Genomic DNA, 14,390 nt, shown 5'->3' with positions numbered 1-14,390 from the left:
GGAAGTATTGCTTATAGATACTTGGGTGTATTGCCTATAGATACTGGGAAGCATTGCCTATAGATACTGGGAAGTATTGCCTATAGATACTGGGATGTATTGCCCTTAGATACTGAGATATATTGCCTGTAGATACTAAGAAGTATTGCCTACAAATTCTGAATTATTGCGTATGTGTCATTTCCACGACGCTGTTTCAGGGGTGGTTGTTCGTCGTAACAGTTTTCGTCAAGTATAAGTACTTTATGTGTGAAGACATCTTCGCCTGTTTTTACAGGACTGTGACTATTTGTTTTGTCATGCGTCTCAATTTCATTAATAATAATCGACATATAACTTGTACATGTCAGCGGCAGAGTATCGATGATCAAATGTTGTAAACAAAATAAAAATGAATATAACATTTCTACCAACGAGTATGTATCAAAATAAGGAAAGCCTAAGCCCCATGGTTTTATATATTTCTGTTATATGGAATACTGTAAGGGACATTCTCGCGATCTCTCGATCTCGCATTCTCGCGATCTCGTCTTTTGGAAACGAGCTAAATATGCTAAAAACACGAGAATGCCCCTTACATTATTCCATACTATAGAGTTAATTCTAATGTCAATATGTGTGTGAAGTATGGGTGCCGCTACACATCTGTATAATTGCTTTGGGTAGGCTGTTTGTCTGCGATTGATTTGGTCCTTCGAACAAAACTAGCGCGGATTATGCTCGCTTTCTGGATCGAAGGTATTCTCGCAGTGATTTATCGGGGATCAGGTTCGGCTAGACTCGGTATGTTCCGCTCTTGGACGGAACCTCAAGGGATGTGGTCGTTAACTATACCAAACAATCGCGTTGAAGTGTTAGGCTGGAATTGTTTTGGGGAGGGGAGTGTATTTGCCGGGTAGTACAAATTAAGGTTATTATGAGCAGTCAAGAGATTTTCCTTAACTGTATTTCAACTGTGGGTATCAGAATAGCCGATGAAGAGGAGATGTCCGGCCAACAGAAAGCTGAGTTTCTTGTGTCTTAGAGGGGGCTTGGCGCTTATTACATCAGGCTGTTTACAGGTGCAACTAATCAATCTTCGAATGTAGATAATATTGAAAATATTGAAAAGTGTCGAATCCAATCCACAGGCATCATCAACCTGAAGATGCATCAACGGCCGATACCTTGGTTAGAACCTTCCCGAGGCAAGGGAGTTAACTGACTATAAAAGTCCAGTTTCCATGTCCAATCGTCCCCATATAACCTTGTATGTCTGTTACTTCAAATATTATGGAGCGGTGGGGTAGCCTAGTGGTTAAAACTTTCGCCAGGATATTCGTCTTATGGGTACAATGTGTGAAGTCCATTTATGTTCCCTGCCGAGATATAACTGGACTATTGTTAACAGCGGCGTAAAACAATATCCATTCACTTGTTAATTCACTCATTACAAGGGTGATGATGAGTACCCTAACAAATTAAAACAGTTTAAATTTAAGTTAAATTCCCCTAAAGGTCTATCGTTGTATGAGATACAAAATACAAAGATACGACCTTAGAGAAAACTAACAAAACGTACGTGTTTTTTTTATGAAAATTCGGCACCTCCGATTTTTAAACAAAGTTTTACAGATGGTCAAAGTGGTGTATATCTGTAGTGACACACAACTTCTGCCAACTCACTTCATTCTATTTAAATACAATATGGCTATCATATTAATATAAATAAAGCTTTCTGGCTGACTAATCGGAATATGTCAAAGGAGGTATTATGCATCCAGGAGCTCCCTAGATCATCGGTCATCGGCCATCGGTCATCAGTCATCGGTCATTGGTCATCAGGCATCTGTATCAGTCATCGCTCATCAGTCATCGCTCATCAGTCATCGCTCATCAGTAATCACTCATCAGTCATCGCTCATCAGTAATCACTCATCAGTCATCGCTCATCAGTAATCACTCATCTGTCATCGGTCACCGCTCGTCGTTCATCGCTCACCAGTCATCGCTCATCTGTCATCGGTCATCAGTCATCTGTCATCGTTCATCTGTCATCAGTCATCGCTCATCAGTCATCAGTCATCGCTCATCAGTAATCACTCATCAGTCATCGCTCATCTGTCATCGGTCATTGGTCATCAGGCATCTGTATCAGTCATCGCTCATCAGTCATCGCTCACCAGTCATCGCTCATCTGTCATCGGTCATCAGTCATCTGTCATCGTTCATCTGTCATCAGTCATCGCTCATCAGTCATCAGTCATCGCTCATCAGTAATCACTCATCAGTCATCGCTCATCTGTCATCGGTCATTGGTCATCAGGCATCTGTATCAGTCATCGCTCATCAGTCATCGCTCATCAGTAATCACTCATCAGTCATCTTTAGTAATCACTCATCAGTCATCGCTCATCAGTAATCAGTCATCGCTCATCAGTAATCACTCATCAGTCATCGCTCACCTGTCATCGGTCATTGGTCATCAGGCATCTGTATCAGTCATCGCTCATCAGTCATCGCTCACCAGTCATCGCTCATCTGTCATCGGTCATTGGTCATCAGGCATCTGTATCAGTCATCGCTCATCAGTCATCGCTCACCAGTCATCGCTCATCTGTCATCGGTCATCAGTCATCTGTCATCGTTCATCTGTCATCAGTCATCGCTCATCAGTAATCACTCATCAGTCATCGCTCGTCTGTCATCGGTCATTGGTCATCAGGCATCTGTATCAGTCATCGCTCATCAGTCATCGCTCACCAGTCATCGCTCATCTCTCATCGGTTATCAGTCATCTGTCATCGTTCATCTGTCATCAGTCATCGCTCATCAGTCATCAGTCATCGCTCATCAGTAATCACTCATCAGTCATCGCTCATCTGTCATCGGTCATTGGTCATCAGGCATCTGTATCAGTCATCGCTCATCAGTCATCGCTCATCTCTCATCGCTCATCTGTCATCGGTCATCAGTCATCTGTCATCGTTCATCTGTCATCAGTCATCGCTCATCAGTCATCAGTCATCGCTCATCAGTAATCACTCATCTGTCATCGGTCACCGCTCGTCGTTCATCGCTCACCAGTCATCGGTCATCTGTCATCGGTCATCAGTCATCTGTCATCGTTCATCTGTCATCAGTCATCGCTCATCAGTCATCAGTCATCGCTCATCAGTAATCACTCATCAGTCATCGGTCACTGCTCGTCGTTCATCGCTCACCAGTCATCGCTCATCTGTCATCGGTCATCAGTCATCTGTCATCGTTCATCTGTCATCAGTCATCGCTCATCAGTCATCAGTCATCGCTCATCAGTCATCACTCATCTGTCATCAGTCATCGCTCATCTGTCATCGCTCATCGCTCATCAGTCATCTGTCATCAGTCATCGCTCATCAGTCATCGCTCATCTGTCATCGGTCATCGTTCATCGGTCATCTGTCATCGCTCATCGCTCATCTGTCATCGCTCATCAGTCATTGTTCATCGCTCATCATCGCGCATAATGTTCCTTAAAGTCTCTACTTGACATGACACGTGAAACAGATCAGTAGCGGGTATAACCGCCACGTGCCCGGATGACGCAGTCCACCCTACGTCTAATGCCTCCAGTCAGACGTTGGATCTGTTGATGGGTCAACAGCAACCACTCCTGGTGCAATGCTGCTCCCAATTGGCGTAAATCTTGTACAGGGGGATCTCGTGCCTGTATGCGCCGCCCCTAAATATCCCAAACATGTTCAAGGGGGTTCAAATCTGGGCTCATTGCTGGCCAGGGTAGAGTCGTTATTGCATTGGCCCTCATGTAATCCACGACTGCATGCGAACGATGAGGCCTGGCATTGTCATCCATGTACTGAGGTCGTGTAGCAAGAGGGTGGTTGTCAAAATGAGGAACGACGACTGGCTTCAAAACGTCCCGGATGTACCGAGCCCCTGTTAAGTTGCCCCTTATGGTGACCAAATCCAACCTGCAATCATGAGAGATACATCCCCCAAACCTTTACTGAGCCCCCGCCGTATGCAACAGTCGGTTGAATGTTCCTGGGGGTGTAGGCCGTGTTCCGGTGCCTCCACTCTCTCGTTCTTCCATCATTGACGTGGAGCAGAAAACGACTTTCGTCTGACCAATGGATCCGTCTCCAAGTTCTCAGATTCCAGTTCTGTCACGCAATACACCATGTTAAACGAGCAGCTTTGTGATGATCTCTCAACAAGGGACGCTTTATGACTCGTCTAGCCCTCATTCCTGCTGCTTTCAGCCGGTTCCTGACGGTTCTGGTGCTGAAACGACGATTGGGCAACCACAGCTGTTTCAGACGATTACTTGTTAAAAAGGGTTCTCGGCGTATGAGACGAAGAAGGTCCCTGTCTTTGCGATGTGTCGTCACAGGAGGTCTTCCGGATCTGGGACGGTCCTGCACATCACCGATCTGAGCATGTTTCTCGACTAAACGGCTTACGACAGAGTCCGACCAATGGCATTACAAGACATTCCTGCGTTATGCATGCCGATTATTTGCCATCTTGTGGCGTTTGATAATCGCCTTCGTGCCATGGTCACACAATGTCATGGAATAACTGTTTAAAACCAAGCTTAAGAAAGCAATTTTAACGTTTGGATATACTACTTTTAGAGATACTCGAGGGTAGCATGCTGCACGGGCATACCATGCATGGCACGTGAGCTTTCGTCACTCATGACTGATTACAGCATCTCGAGAAAACATAATTTCTTCGTGTATACAGTGTATATAAAACACTATATTCGTCTCTGAAGACGGACTATATTACTCTGCCCTGAGGGCAAAACATGAAAAGATACCACACTCCTCACACGTCGGATATGAAGAGATAAATTAATTAAGCCTGTAATTAATGCTTTATGAAAAGGTGTCCGACATCAAAAGTCAGGTCTTGGCATGGTGATGATGTGTTTCTTAGCTACTCACGACGTTAAAGCCGGCTCGTTGTAGAGCTGTTTTACTTAAATATACAGTAAAGTACGGTTATAACGAACTAAAGGGACTTCTGATTTTAGTTCGTTATTACCGTAGTTCGTTATAAGCATGTATACAGCATAACTACAGCAAATAGTCGGGACCAAAAAAGTAAGTTCGTTATATCCGTAAGTTCATTATAAACGTGTTCGTTATAACCGTAGTTTACTGTAATATAACCTCTGCCAGACTGCTCTACCTTCATCCGTCTGATTATGTATCCAGTCTTGTGTTGGTATTTCCGTAGTGTAAATGTGGTCTTACTGACTGACATTAAATATTAACATTAACGGTTGCCTCGTTAACATGCTAACTAGAAAGGTTTGATATTCAGTCGTAGATACGGTCCTCCAGAAGCTCTGATACCCAGGACCCTTCACCTTTGCGAGGCAAGGGAGCTAACTGACTATACAAGTCCATCTTCACGAGACAAGGGAGTTAACTGACTATAAAAGTCCGTCTTCCCAAGTCAAGGGAGTTAACTGACTATTAAAGTCCATCTTCCCGAGACAAGGGAGTTAACTGACTATAAAAGTCCATCTTCCCAAGTCAAGGGAGTTAACTGACTATGAAAGTCCATCTTCCCGAGACAAGGGAGTTAACTGACTATAAAAGTCCACACTTTTAAAAGCATACATTACAATTTAATCAAACTCAAGTCTAAAATGATTAGGCAAGTCTAGATTTCCTCAGCTCTGGACCAGAAATTAAGCATTGTTCTGGGGTCCATTTGGATTTTACTTTTTATTTTGTAGATATATATGTTTAAATAGGGTAACTTTATATCTATGAATAAATGTGAATCACCCCATAACACATTACAAGCCGACTGAAATAGATCGGTGATCGTTCTTGGCGACTTTATTGATAGTGTGTGTTCTTGCCCCGGTAGTGTTAACACTCACGCTTTCAGTCACTGGTTCACGTGGTCGGTGCTATACTGCTGACACATCACAGTGATACATCTTCCCGAGGAAAGGGCATAAACTGGTCTTTTATAGTCAGTTAACACCCTTGCCTCGGGAAGATGCCGTGATATAGCTATGATATAGCTCAAAGCGTCGTAAAACAACATTAACTCACTCGCTCTTTGTATTTCCCGCATATTCTCACAATCCTCAAGTCGATCATCTGTACCTTTTCTCCTGATACCGTTTGTCATATCTCACCCACTTCTGGATACGGTCGCAGCCCAGCTACATCTATGGGGGACAATTTACTTGACACTTACCTCTCAAAATTTACGTCGTCCACTATGCGACGTCATCAAGTTGCGAGCACATGTTCAAATCTCCAGAAATGACGTCATGATGGACGATCTGTTTTATCGTCAAATAAACCACGCTTCGTTCTACATTGTTCTTTGCGATTTATCGCGAAGCGATCTTACATTACCCGATACAACGAACGGAAGTTTATTATCGCCTCGTTATAACGAGTTCGTTTGCTATTCATACACATGTTTACGCTGATTACCGGAGCTGGAAGTAAATGTCAAGGTCGAATGTGAAGCCATTCAGAAAATAAGCGTCCTGTCACCAGGCACGAAGCATGGGAACAACTTAAATATGCCTATTGCAATATTTTAGGAGCGCTTCTATAGTTCATGCCCACACCCGTCTTCAAATGGGGATGACCCATGAAAATCCGGAGAAGAATAGGTCTTCAGCAAACCATCCTTGCCGAGAATGTCTGGTTCAGACTCGATTATTTACAGACCGCCGTCATATAGCTGGAACATTGCTGGAACAAATGAGCTCGGCATTAAGGGGCTAAAACAAGGACTGGTCGGCTCGGAGTCAGTATACTGTGTCTGAGCGGCGCTCGACATTAAGGGGCTAAAACAAGGACTGGTCGGCTCGGAGTCAGTATACTGTGTCTGAGCGGCGCTCGGCATTAAGGAGCTAAAACAAGGACTGGTCGGCTCGGAGTCAGTATACTGTGTCTGAGCGGCGCTCGGCATTAAGGAGCTAAAACAAGGACTGGTCGGCTCGGAGTCAGTATACTGTGTCTGAGCGGCGCTCGGCATTAAGGGGCTAAAACAAGGACTGGTCGGCTCGGAGTCAGTATACTGTGTCTGAGCGGCGCTCGGCATTAAGGGGCTAAAACAAGGACTGGTCGGCTCGGAGTCAGTATACTGTGTCTGAGCGGCGCTCGGCATTAAGGAGCTAAAACAAGGACTGGTCGGCTCGGAGTCAGTATACTGTGTCTGAGCGGCGCTCGGCATTAAGGAGCTAAAACAAGGACTGGTCGGCTCGGAGTCAGTATACTGTGTCTGAGCGGCGCTCGCGGCATTAAGGGGCTAAAACAAGGACTGGTCGGCTCGGAGTCAGTATACTGTGTCTGAGCGGCGCTCGGCATTAAGGGGCTAAAACAAGGACTGGTCGGCTCGGAGTCAGTATACTGTGTCTGAGCGGCGCTCGGCATTAAGGGGCTAAAACAAGGACTGGTCGGCTCGGAGTCAGTATACTGTGTCTGAGCGGCGCTCGGCATTAAGGGGCTAAAACAAGGACTGGTCGGCTCGGAGTCAGTATACTGTGTCTGAGTGGGGTATTCATGTTAAACTGCGGCATGGTATCTCAGTGAGCTGGCACTATAACGCGGCATCAGTTCGGACTAGTACAAGAAGCCACACACACACACACACGTGCATGTACGACGCTATATAATCTTGGACGCGACGTTAAACCCAATGTCACCTCGTACCATTAATAAAACTTTCTTAGTAAAGTACAGATTCTAGTACTTTTGGGGGTTGAGTCGGACTTTCATTTTTGTGGAAGTCTCGGTGGACGAGTGGGTTAGATCGCTGACTTTGTGTGCTGGCGATTAGGTGCCTCTCTCTGGCAGCGGGGGTTCGAATCCCAGATGGGTACTAGAATCTGTACTTTACTAAGAACTGTCATCCCAAATATGACATTTGACCTCTTTCTAGATGGCATTGTGTTTTCATTGCTTTCGGCCATGCCATCAAGTACACTATCCTTGTACACAGACCGATGTCGGTAAGAAATCCAGTACACTATCCTTGCACACAGACCGATGTCGGTAATAAATCCAGTACACTATCCTTGCACACAGACCCATGTTGGTAATGATTCAAGTACACTATCCTTGCACACAGAACGATGTCGGTAATAAATCAAGTACACTATCCTTGCACACAGACCCATGTTGGTAATGATTCAAGTACACTATCCTTGCACACAGATCGATGTCGGTAATAAATCAAGTACACTATCCTTGTACACAGACCCATGTTGGTAATAAATCAAGTACACTATCCTTGCACACAGACCCATGTCGGTAATGATTCAAGTACAGTCGGACTTTCATTTTTGTGGAAGTCTCGGTGGCTGAGTGGGTTAGATCGCTGATTTTGTGTGCTGGCGATTAGGTGCCTCTCTCTGGCAGCGGGGGTTCGAATCCCAGATGGGTACTAGAATCTGTACTTTACTAAGAACTGTCATCCCAAATATGACATTTGACCTCTTTCTAGATGGCATTGTGTGTTCATTGCTTTCGGCCATGCCATCAAGTACACAGTCCTTGCACACAGACCAATGTCGGTAATAAAGTCAGTACACTATCCTTGCACACAGACCGATGTTGGTAATAAATCAAGTACACTATCCTTGCACGCAGACCGATGTTGGTAATAAATTAAGTACACTATCCTTGCACACAGACCGATGTTGGTAATGAATCAAGTACACTATCCTTGCACACATACCCATGTTGGTAGTAAATCAGGTATACTATCCTTGCACACAGACCGATTAATAAATTTAGTACACTATCCTTGCACACAGACCGATGTCGGTAATAATTCAAGTACACTATCCTTGTACACAGACCGATGTCGGTAAGAAATCCAGTACACTATCCTTGCACACAGACCGATGTCGGTAATAAATCAAGTACACTATCCATGCACACAGACCCATGTTGGTAATGATTCAAGAACACTATCCTTGCACACAGAACGATGTCGGTAATAAATCAAGTACACTATCCTTGCACACAGACCCATGTTGGTAATGATTCAAGTACGCTATCCTTGCACACAGATCGATGTCGGTAATAAATCAAGTACACTATCCTTGTACACAGACCCATGTTGGTAATAAATCAAGTACACTATCCTTGCACACAGACCCATGTTGGTAATAAATCAAGTACACTATCCTTGCACACGGACCCATGTCGGTAATGATTCAAGTACACTATCCTTGCATACAGACGGATGTTGGTAATAAAGTCAGTACACTATCCTTGCACACAGACCGGTGTCGGTAATGATTCGGGTGACCAGTGAAGGTCCGTGTTAGAATAGGTCTTCAGCACAGGGGACTCCAAATCTCGTCAGTCCTCAGTTATCGCGTGAACTACATAAAAAAAGTTGATCTCCTTCCTTGGATCCTGTGCAAAGGTGACTGGACAAGGTGAGGTCGCTTAGTAGAAAGTGTACACTATTTGTCTACCTTGCCTTCTAAATACAGGCCCGTGAAGGTCCGGTTACAATAGGTCTTCAGCAGCCTATTCATGCCGTAAAAGGCGACTATGTTTGTCGAAAGAGGCGATTAACGGGATCGGATGATCAGGCTCGCTGACTTGGTTGATGCATGTCATCGTATCCCAATTGCGTAGATCGATGTTCATGATGCCAATCAATGGATTGTCTGGTCTGGACTCGATTATTTACAGACCCCCGTCATATAGCTGGTGTATTGTTGAGTGCGGCGTGACCGCTCGGTCGGCTGTTACGTCAAGCATGGATTACTTGAAACATGATCCGCCGAAGTATGATCTAGGACTTAAGAATGGGGTCTCGTGTTAAACTGTGTTCTGAAATTTGATAACTTGCATCACTGTGTTGTGTATCAGAACCTCTGATTATTTTGACGTCCCATCCAGTACTGTCCCCGTCCGGGCTCGATCTCAGCATGCCGACGCCCATCCACTACTGTCCCCGTCCCAGCTCGATCTCAGCATGCTGACGCCCATCCACTACTGTCCCGGTCCCAGCTCGATCTCAGCATGCCGACGCCCATCCCTACTGTCCCCGTCCCAGCTCGATCTCAGCATGCCGACGCCCATCCACTACTGTCCCCGTCCCAGCTCGATCTCAGCATGCCGACGCCCATCCACTACTGTCCCCGTCCCAGCTCGATCTCAGCATGCCGACGCCCATCCAGCACTGTCCCCGTCCGGACTCGATCTCAGCATGCCGACGCCCATCCACTACTGTCCCCGTCCCAGCTCGATCTCAGCATGCCGACGCCCATCCACTACTGTCCCCGTCCGGACTCGATCTCAGCATGCCGACGCCCATCCCTACTGTCCCCGTCCCAGCTCGATCTCAGCATGCCGACGCCCATCCACTACTGTCCCCGTCCCAGCTCGATCTCAGCATGCCGACGCCCATCCAGCACTGTCCCCGTCCCAGCTCGATCTCAGCATGCCGACGCCCATCCACTACTGTCCCCGTCCCAGCTCGATCTCAGCATGCCGACGCCCATCCCTACTGTCCCCGTCCCAGCTCGATCTCAGCATGCCGACGCCCATCCACTACTGTCCCCGTCCCAGCTCGATCTCAGCATGCCGACGCCCATCCACCACTGTCCCCGTCCCAGCTCGATCTCAGCATGCCGACGCCCATCCACTACTGTCCCCGTCCCAGCTCGATCTCAGCATGCCGACGCCCATCCACTACTGTCCCCGTCCCAGCTCGATCTCAGCATGCCGACGCCCATCCCTACTGTCCCCGTCCCAGCTCGATCTCAGCATGCCGACGCCCATCCACTACTGTCCCCGTCCCAGCTCGATCTCAGCATGCCGACGCCCATCCAGCACTGTCCCCGTCCGGACTCGATCTCAGCATGCCGACGCCCATCCACTACTGTCCCGGTCCCAGCTCGATCTCAGCATGCCGACGCCCATCCAGCACTGTCCCCGTCCCAGCTCGATCTCAGCATGCCGACGCCCATCCCTACTGTCCCCGTCCCAGCTCGATCTCAGCATGCCGACGCCCATCCACTACTGTCCCCGTCCCAGCTCGATCTCAGCATGCCGACGCCCATCCACCACTGTCCCCGTCCCAGCTCGATCTCAGCATGCCGACGCCCATCCCTACTGTCCCCGTCCCAGCTCGATCTCAGCATGCCGACGCCCATCCACTACTGTCCCCGTCCCAGCTCGATCTCAGCATGCCGACGCCCATCCACTACTGTCCCCGTCCCAGCTCGATCTCAGCATGCCGACGCCCATCCACCACTGTCCCCGTCCCAGCTCGATCTCAGCATGCCGACGCCCATCCACTACTGTCCCCGTCCCAGCTCGATCTCAGCATGCCGACGCCCATCCACTACTGTCCCCGTCCCAGCTCGATCTCAGCATGCCGACGCCCATCCACTACTGTCCCCGTCCCAGCTCGATCTCAGCATGCCGACGCCCATCCACTACTGTCCCCGTCCCAGCTCGATCTCAGCATGCCGACGCCCATCCACCACTGTCCCCGTCCCAGCTCGATCTCAGCATGCCGACGCCCATCCACTACTGTCCCGGTCCCAGCTCGATCTCAGCATGCCGACGCCCATCCACTACTGTCCCCGTCCCAGCTCGATCTCAGCATGCCGACGCCCATCCACCACTGTCCCCGTCCCAGCTCGATCTCAGCATGCCGACGCCCATCCACTACTGTCCCCGTCCGGACTCGATCTCAGCATGCCGACGCCCATCCACTACTGTCCCCGTCCCAGCTCGATCTCAGCATGCCGACGCCCATCCACTACTGTCCCCGTCCCAGCTCGATCTCAGCATGCCGACGCCCATCCACTACTGTCCCCGTCCCAGCTCGATCTCAGCATGCCGACGCCCATCCACCACTGTCCCCGTCCCAGCTCGATCTCAGCATGCCGACGCCCATCCACTACTGTCCCCGTCCCAGCTCGATCTCAGCATGCCGACGCCCATCCACTACTGTCCCCGTCCCAGCTCGATCTCAGCATGCCGACGCCCATCCACCACTGTCCCCGTCCCAGCTCGATCTCAGCATGCCGACGCCCATCCACTACTGTCCCCGTCCCAGCTCGATCTCAGCATGCCGACGCCCATCCACCACTGTCCCCGTCCCAGCTCGATCTCAGCATGCCGACGCCCATCCACTACTGTCCCCGTCCGGACTCGATCTCAGCATGCCGACGCCCATCCACTACTGTCCCCGTCCCAGCTCGATCTCAGCATGCCGACGCCCATCCCTACTGTCCCCGTCCGGACTCGATCTCAGCATGCCGACGCCCATCCACCACTGTCCCCGTCCCAGCTCGATCTCAGCATGCCGACGCCCATCCACTACTGTCCCCGTCCGGACTCGATCTCAGCATGCCGACGCCCATCCAGCACTGTCCCCGTCCCAGCTCGATCTCAGCATGCCGACGCCCATCCAGCACTGTCCCCGTCCCAGCTCGATCTCAGCATGCCGACGCCCATCCACCACTGTCCCCGTCCCAGCTCGATCTCAGCATGCCGACGCCCATCCAGCACTGTCCCCGTCCCAGCTCGATCTCAGCATGCCGACGCCCATCCCTACTGTCCCCGTCCGGACTCGATCTCAGCATGCCGACGCCCATCCACCACTGTCCCCGTCCCAGCTCGATCTCAGCATGCCGACGCCCATCCACTACTGTCCCCGTCCGGACTCGATCTCAGCATGCCGACGCCCATCCAGCACTGTCCCCGTCCCAGCTCGATCTCAGCATGCCGACGCCCATCCCTACTGTCCCCGTCCGGACTCGATCTCAGCATGCCGACGCCCATCCACTACTGTCCCCGTCCCAGCTCGATCTCAGCATGCCGACGCCCATCCACTACTGTCCCCGTCCGGACTCGATCTCAGCATGCCGACGCCCATCCAGCACTGTCCCCGTCCCAGCTCGATCTCAGCATGCCGACGCCCATCCCTACTGTCCCCGTCCGGACTCGATCTCAGCATGCCGACGCCCATCCACTACTGTCCCCGTCCCAGCTCGATCTCAGCATGCCGACGCCCATCCACTACTGTCCCCGTCCGGACTCGATCTCAGCATGCCGACGCCCATCCCTACTGTCCCCGTCCGGACTCGATCTCAGCATGCCGACGCCCATCCACTACTGTCCCCGTCCCAGCTCGATCTCAGCATGCCGACGCCCATCCACTACTGTCCCCGTCCGGACTCGATCTCAGCATGCCGACGCCCATCCACTACTGTCCCCGTCCCAGCTCGATCTCAGCATGCCGACGCCCATCCCTACTGTCCCCGTCCCAGCTCGATCTCAGCATGCCGACGCCCATCCTCTACTGTCCCCGTCCGGACTCGATCTCAGCATGCCGACGCCCATCCACTACTGTCCCCGTCCCAGCTCGATCTCAGCATGCCGACGCCCATCCACTACTGTCCCCGTCCGGACTCGATCTCAGCATGCCGACGCCCATCCACTACTGTCCCCGTCCCAGCTCGATCTCAGCATGCCGACGCCCATCCTCTACTGTCCCCGTCCGGACTCGATCTCAGCATGCCGACGCCCATCCAGCACTGTCCCCGTCCCAGCTCGATCTCAGCATGCCGACGCCCATCCACTACTGTCCCCGTCCGGACTCGATCTCAGCATGCCGACGCCACATGGCTGGAGACGGACGTTTTGTTTTTGTTTGTTTGTTGTTTAACGCCGCACTCAACAATATTTAAGATATATGACGACGGCCTGTAAATAATCGAGTCCGGACCAGACAATCCAGTGATTGACATCATGAGCATCGATACGATGACATGCATCAACCAAGTCAGCGAGCCTGACCACCCGGTCCCGTTAGTCGCTTTTTACGACAAGCATAGTCGCCTTTTACGGCAAGCATTGGTTGCTGAAGACCTACTCTACCCCGGACGGACGTCCCGCCCACTTCCGTCACCGTTCCGGGCTCGATCTCAGCCTGCCGCCGTCACATCGCCGGAGGATGCGGATTAACTCACACAACTCACTAACGCAAGATGGGTTGGATTTGATAGGTGCGACTAAGGAATTTATTAATCATCGTTGAGTGGTTTTTTCATTGTTTCAACTTCACTGACCAAATATCATCATTATCGTTATTATTATTATTATTTATTTATTTTATTTTATTTTATTTTTTTATTATTATTATAAGTGTCGTGGATGACGTCAGTATTGCTTTTATTATTTATACATTATCATCATCATCGTTGTTATTGTCATTTTGTTATTGTTTTTGTATTATCTGATTATATATATAATTATTATTCATGTCTTGGACATAAAATCATGTTTCTTATTATGAATTTTATTTCGTCCTGGAAAGATCACGTTCAAAACGCTGACGCAAGGCCCAAGCAGGTGATACCTTGCGGAATG

At 49.6% G+C, this 14,390-nt stretch overlaps 1 protein-coding gene across 1 annotated transcript; it reads left to right on the top strand.

Moving 5' to 3' along the window:
* The first annotated feature begins 10,022 nt into the window (after window positions 1-10,022).
* On the top strand, window positions 10,023-14,036 carry LOC125384418 (proline-rich extensin-like protein EPR1). Its single transcript, XM_048403480.1, has 2 exons — window positions 10,023-13,669; window positions 14,027-14,036. The coding sequence occupies exons 1-2, from the start codon at window positions 10,023-10,025 to the stop codon at window positions 14,034-14,036; spliced, it is 3,657 nt and encodes a 1,218-aa protein (XP_048259437.1).
* Window positions 14,037-14,390: the final 354 nt, after the last annotated feature.

The sequence above is a fragment of the Haliotis rufescens genome, unplaced genomic scaffold (assembly GCF_023055435.1).
Source record: "Haliotis rufescens isolate VD_foot unplaced genomic scaffold, xgHalRufe1.0.p SCAF_3, whole genome shotgun sequence".
Lineage (NCBI taxonomy): Eukaryota > Metazoa > Mollusca > Gastropoda > Lepetellida > Haliotidae > Haliotis > Haliotis rufescens.
Note: the sequence above shows the minus strand (reverse complement) of the source record. Positions and strands in the feature narration are given on the sequence as shown.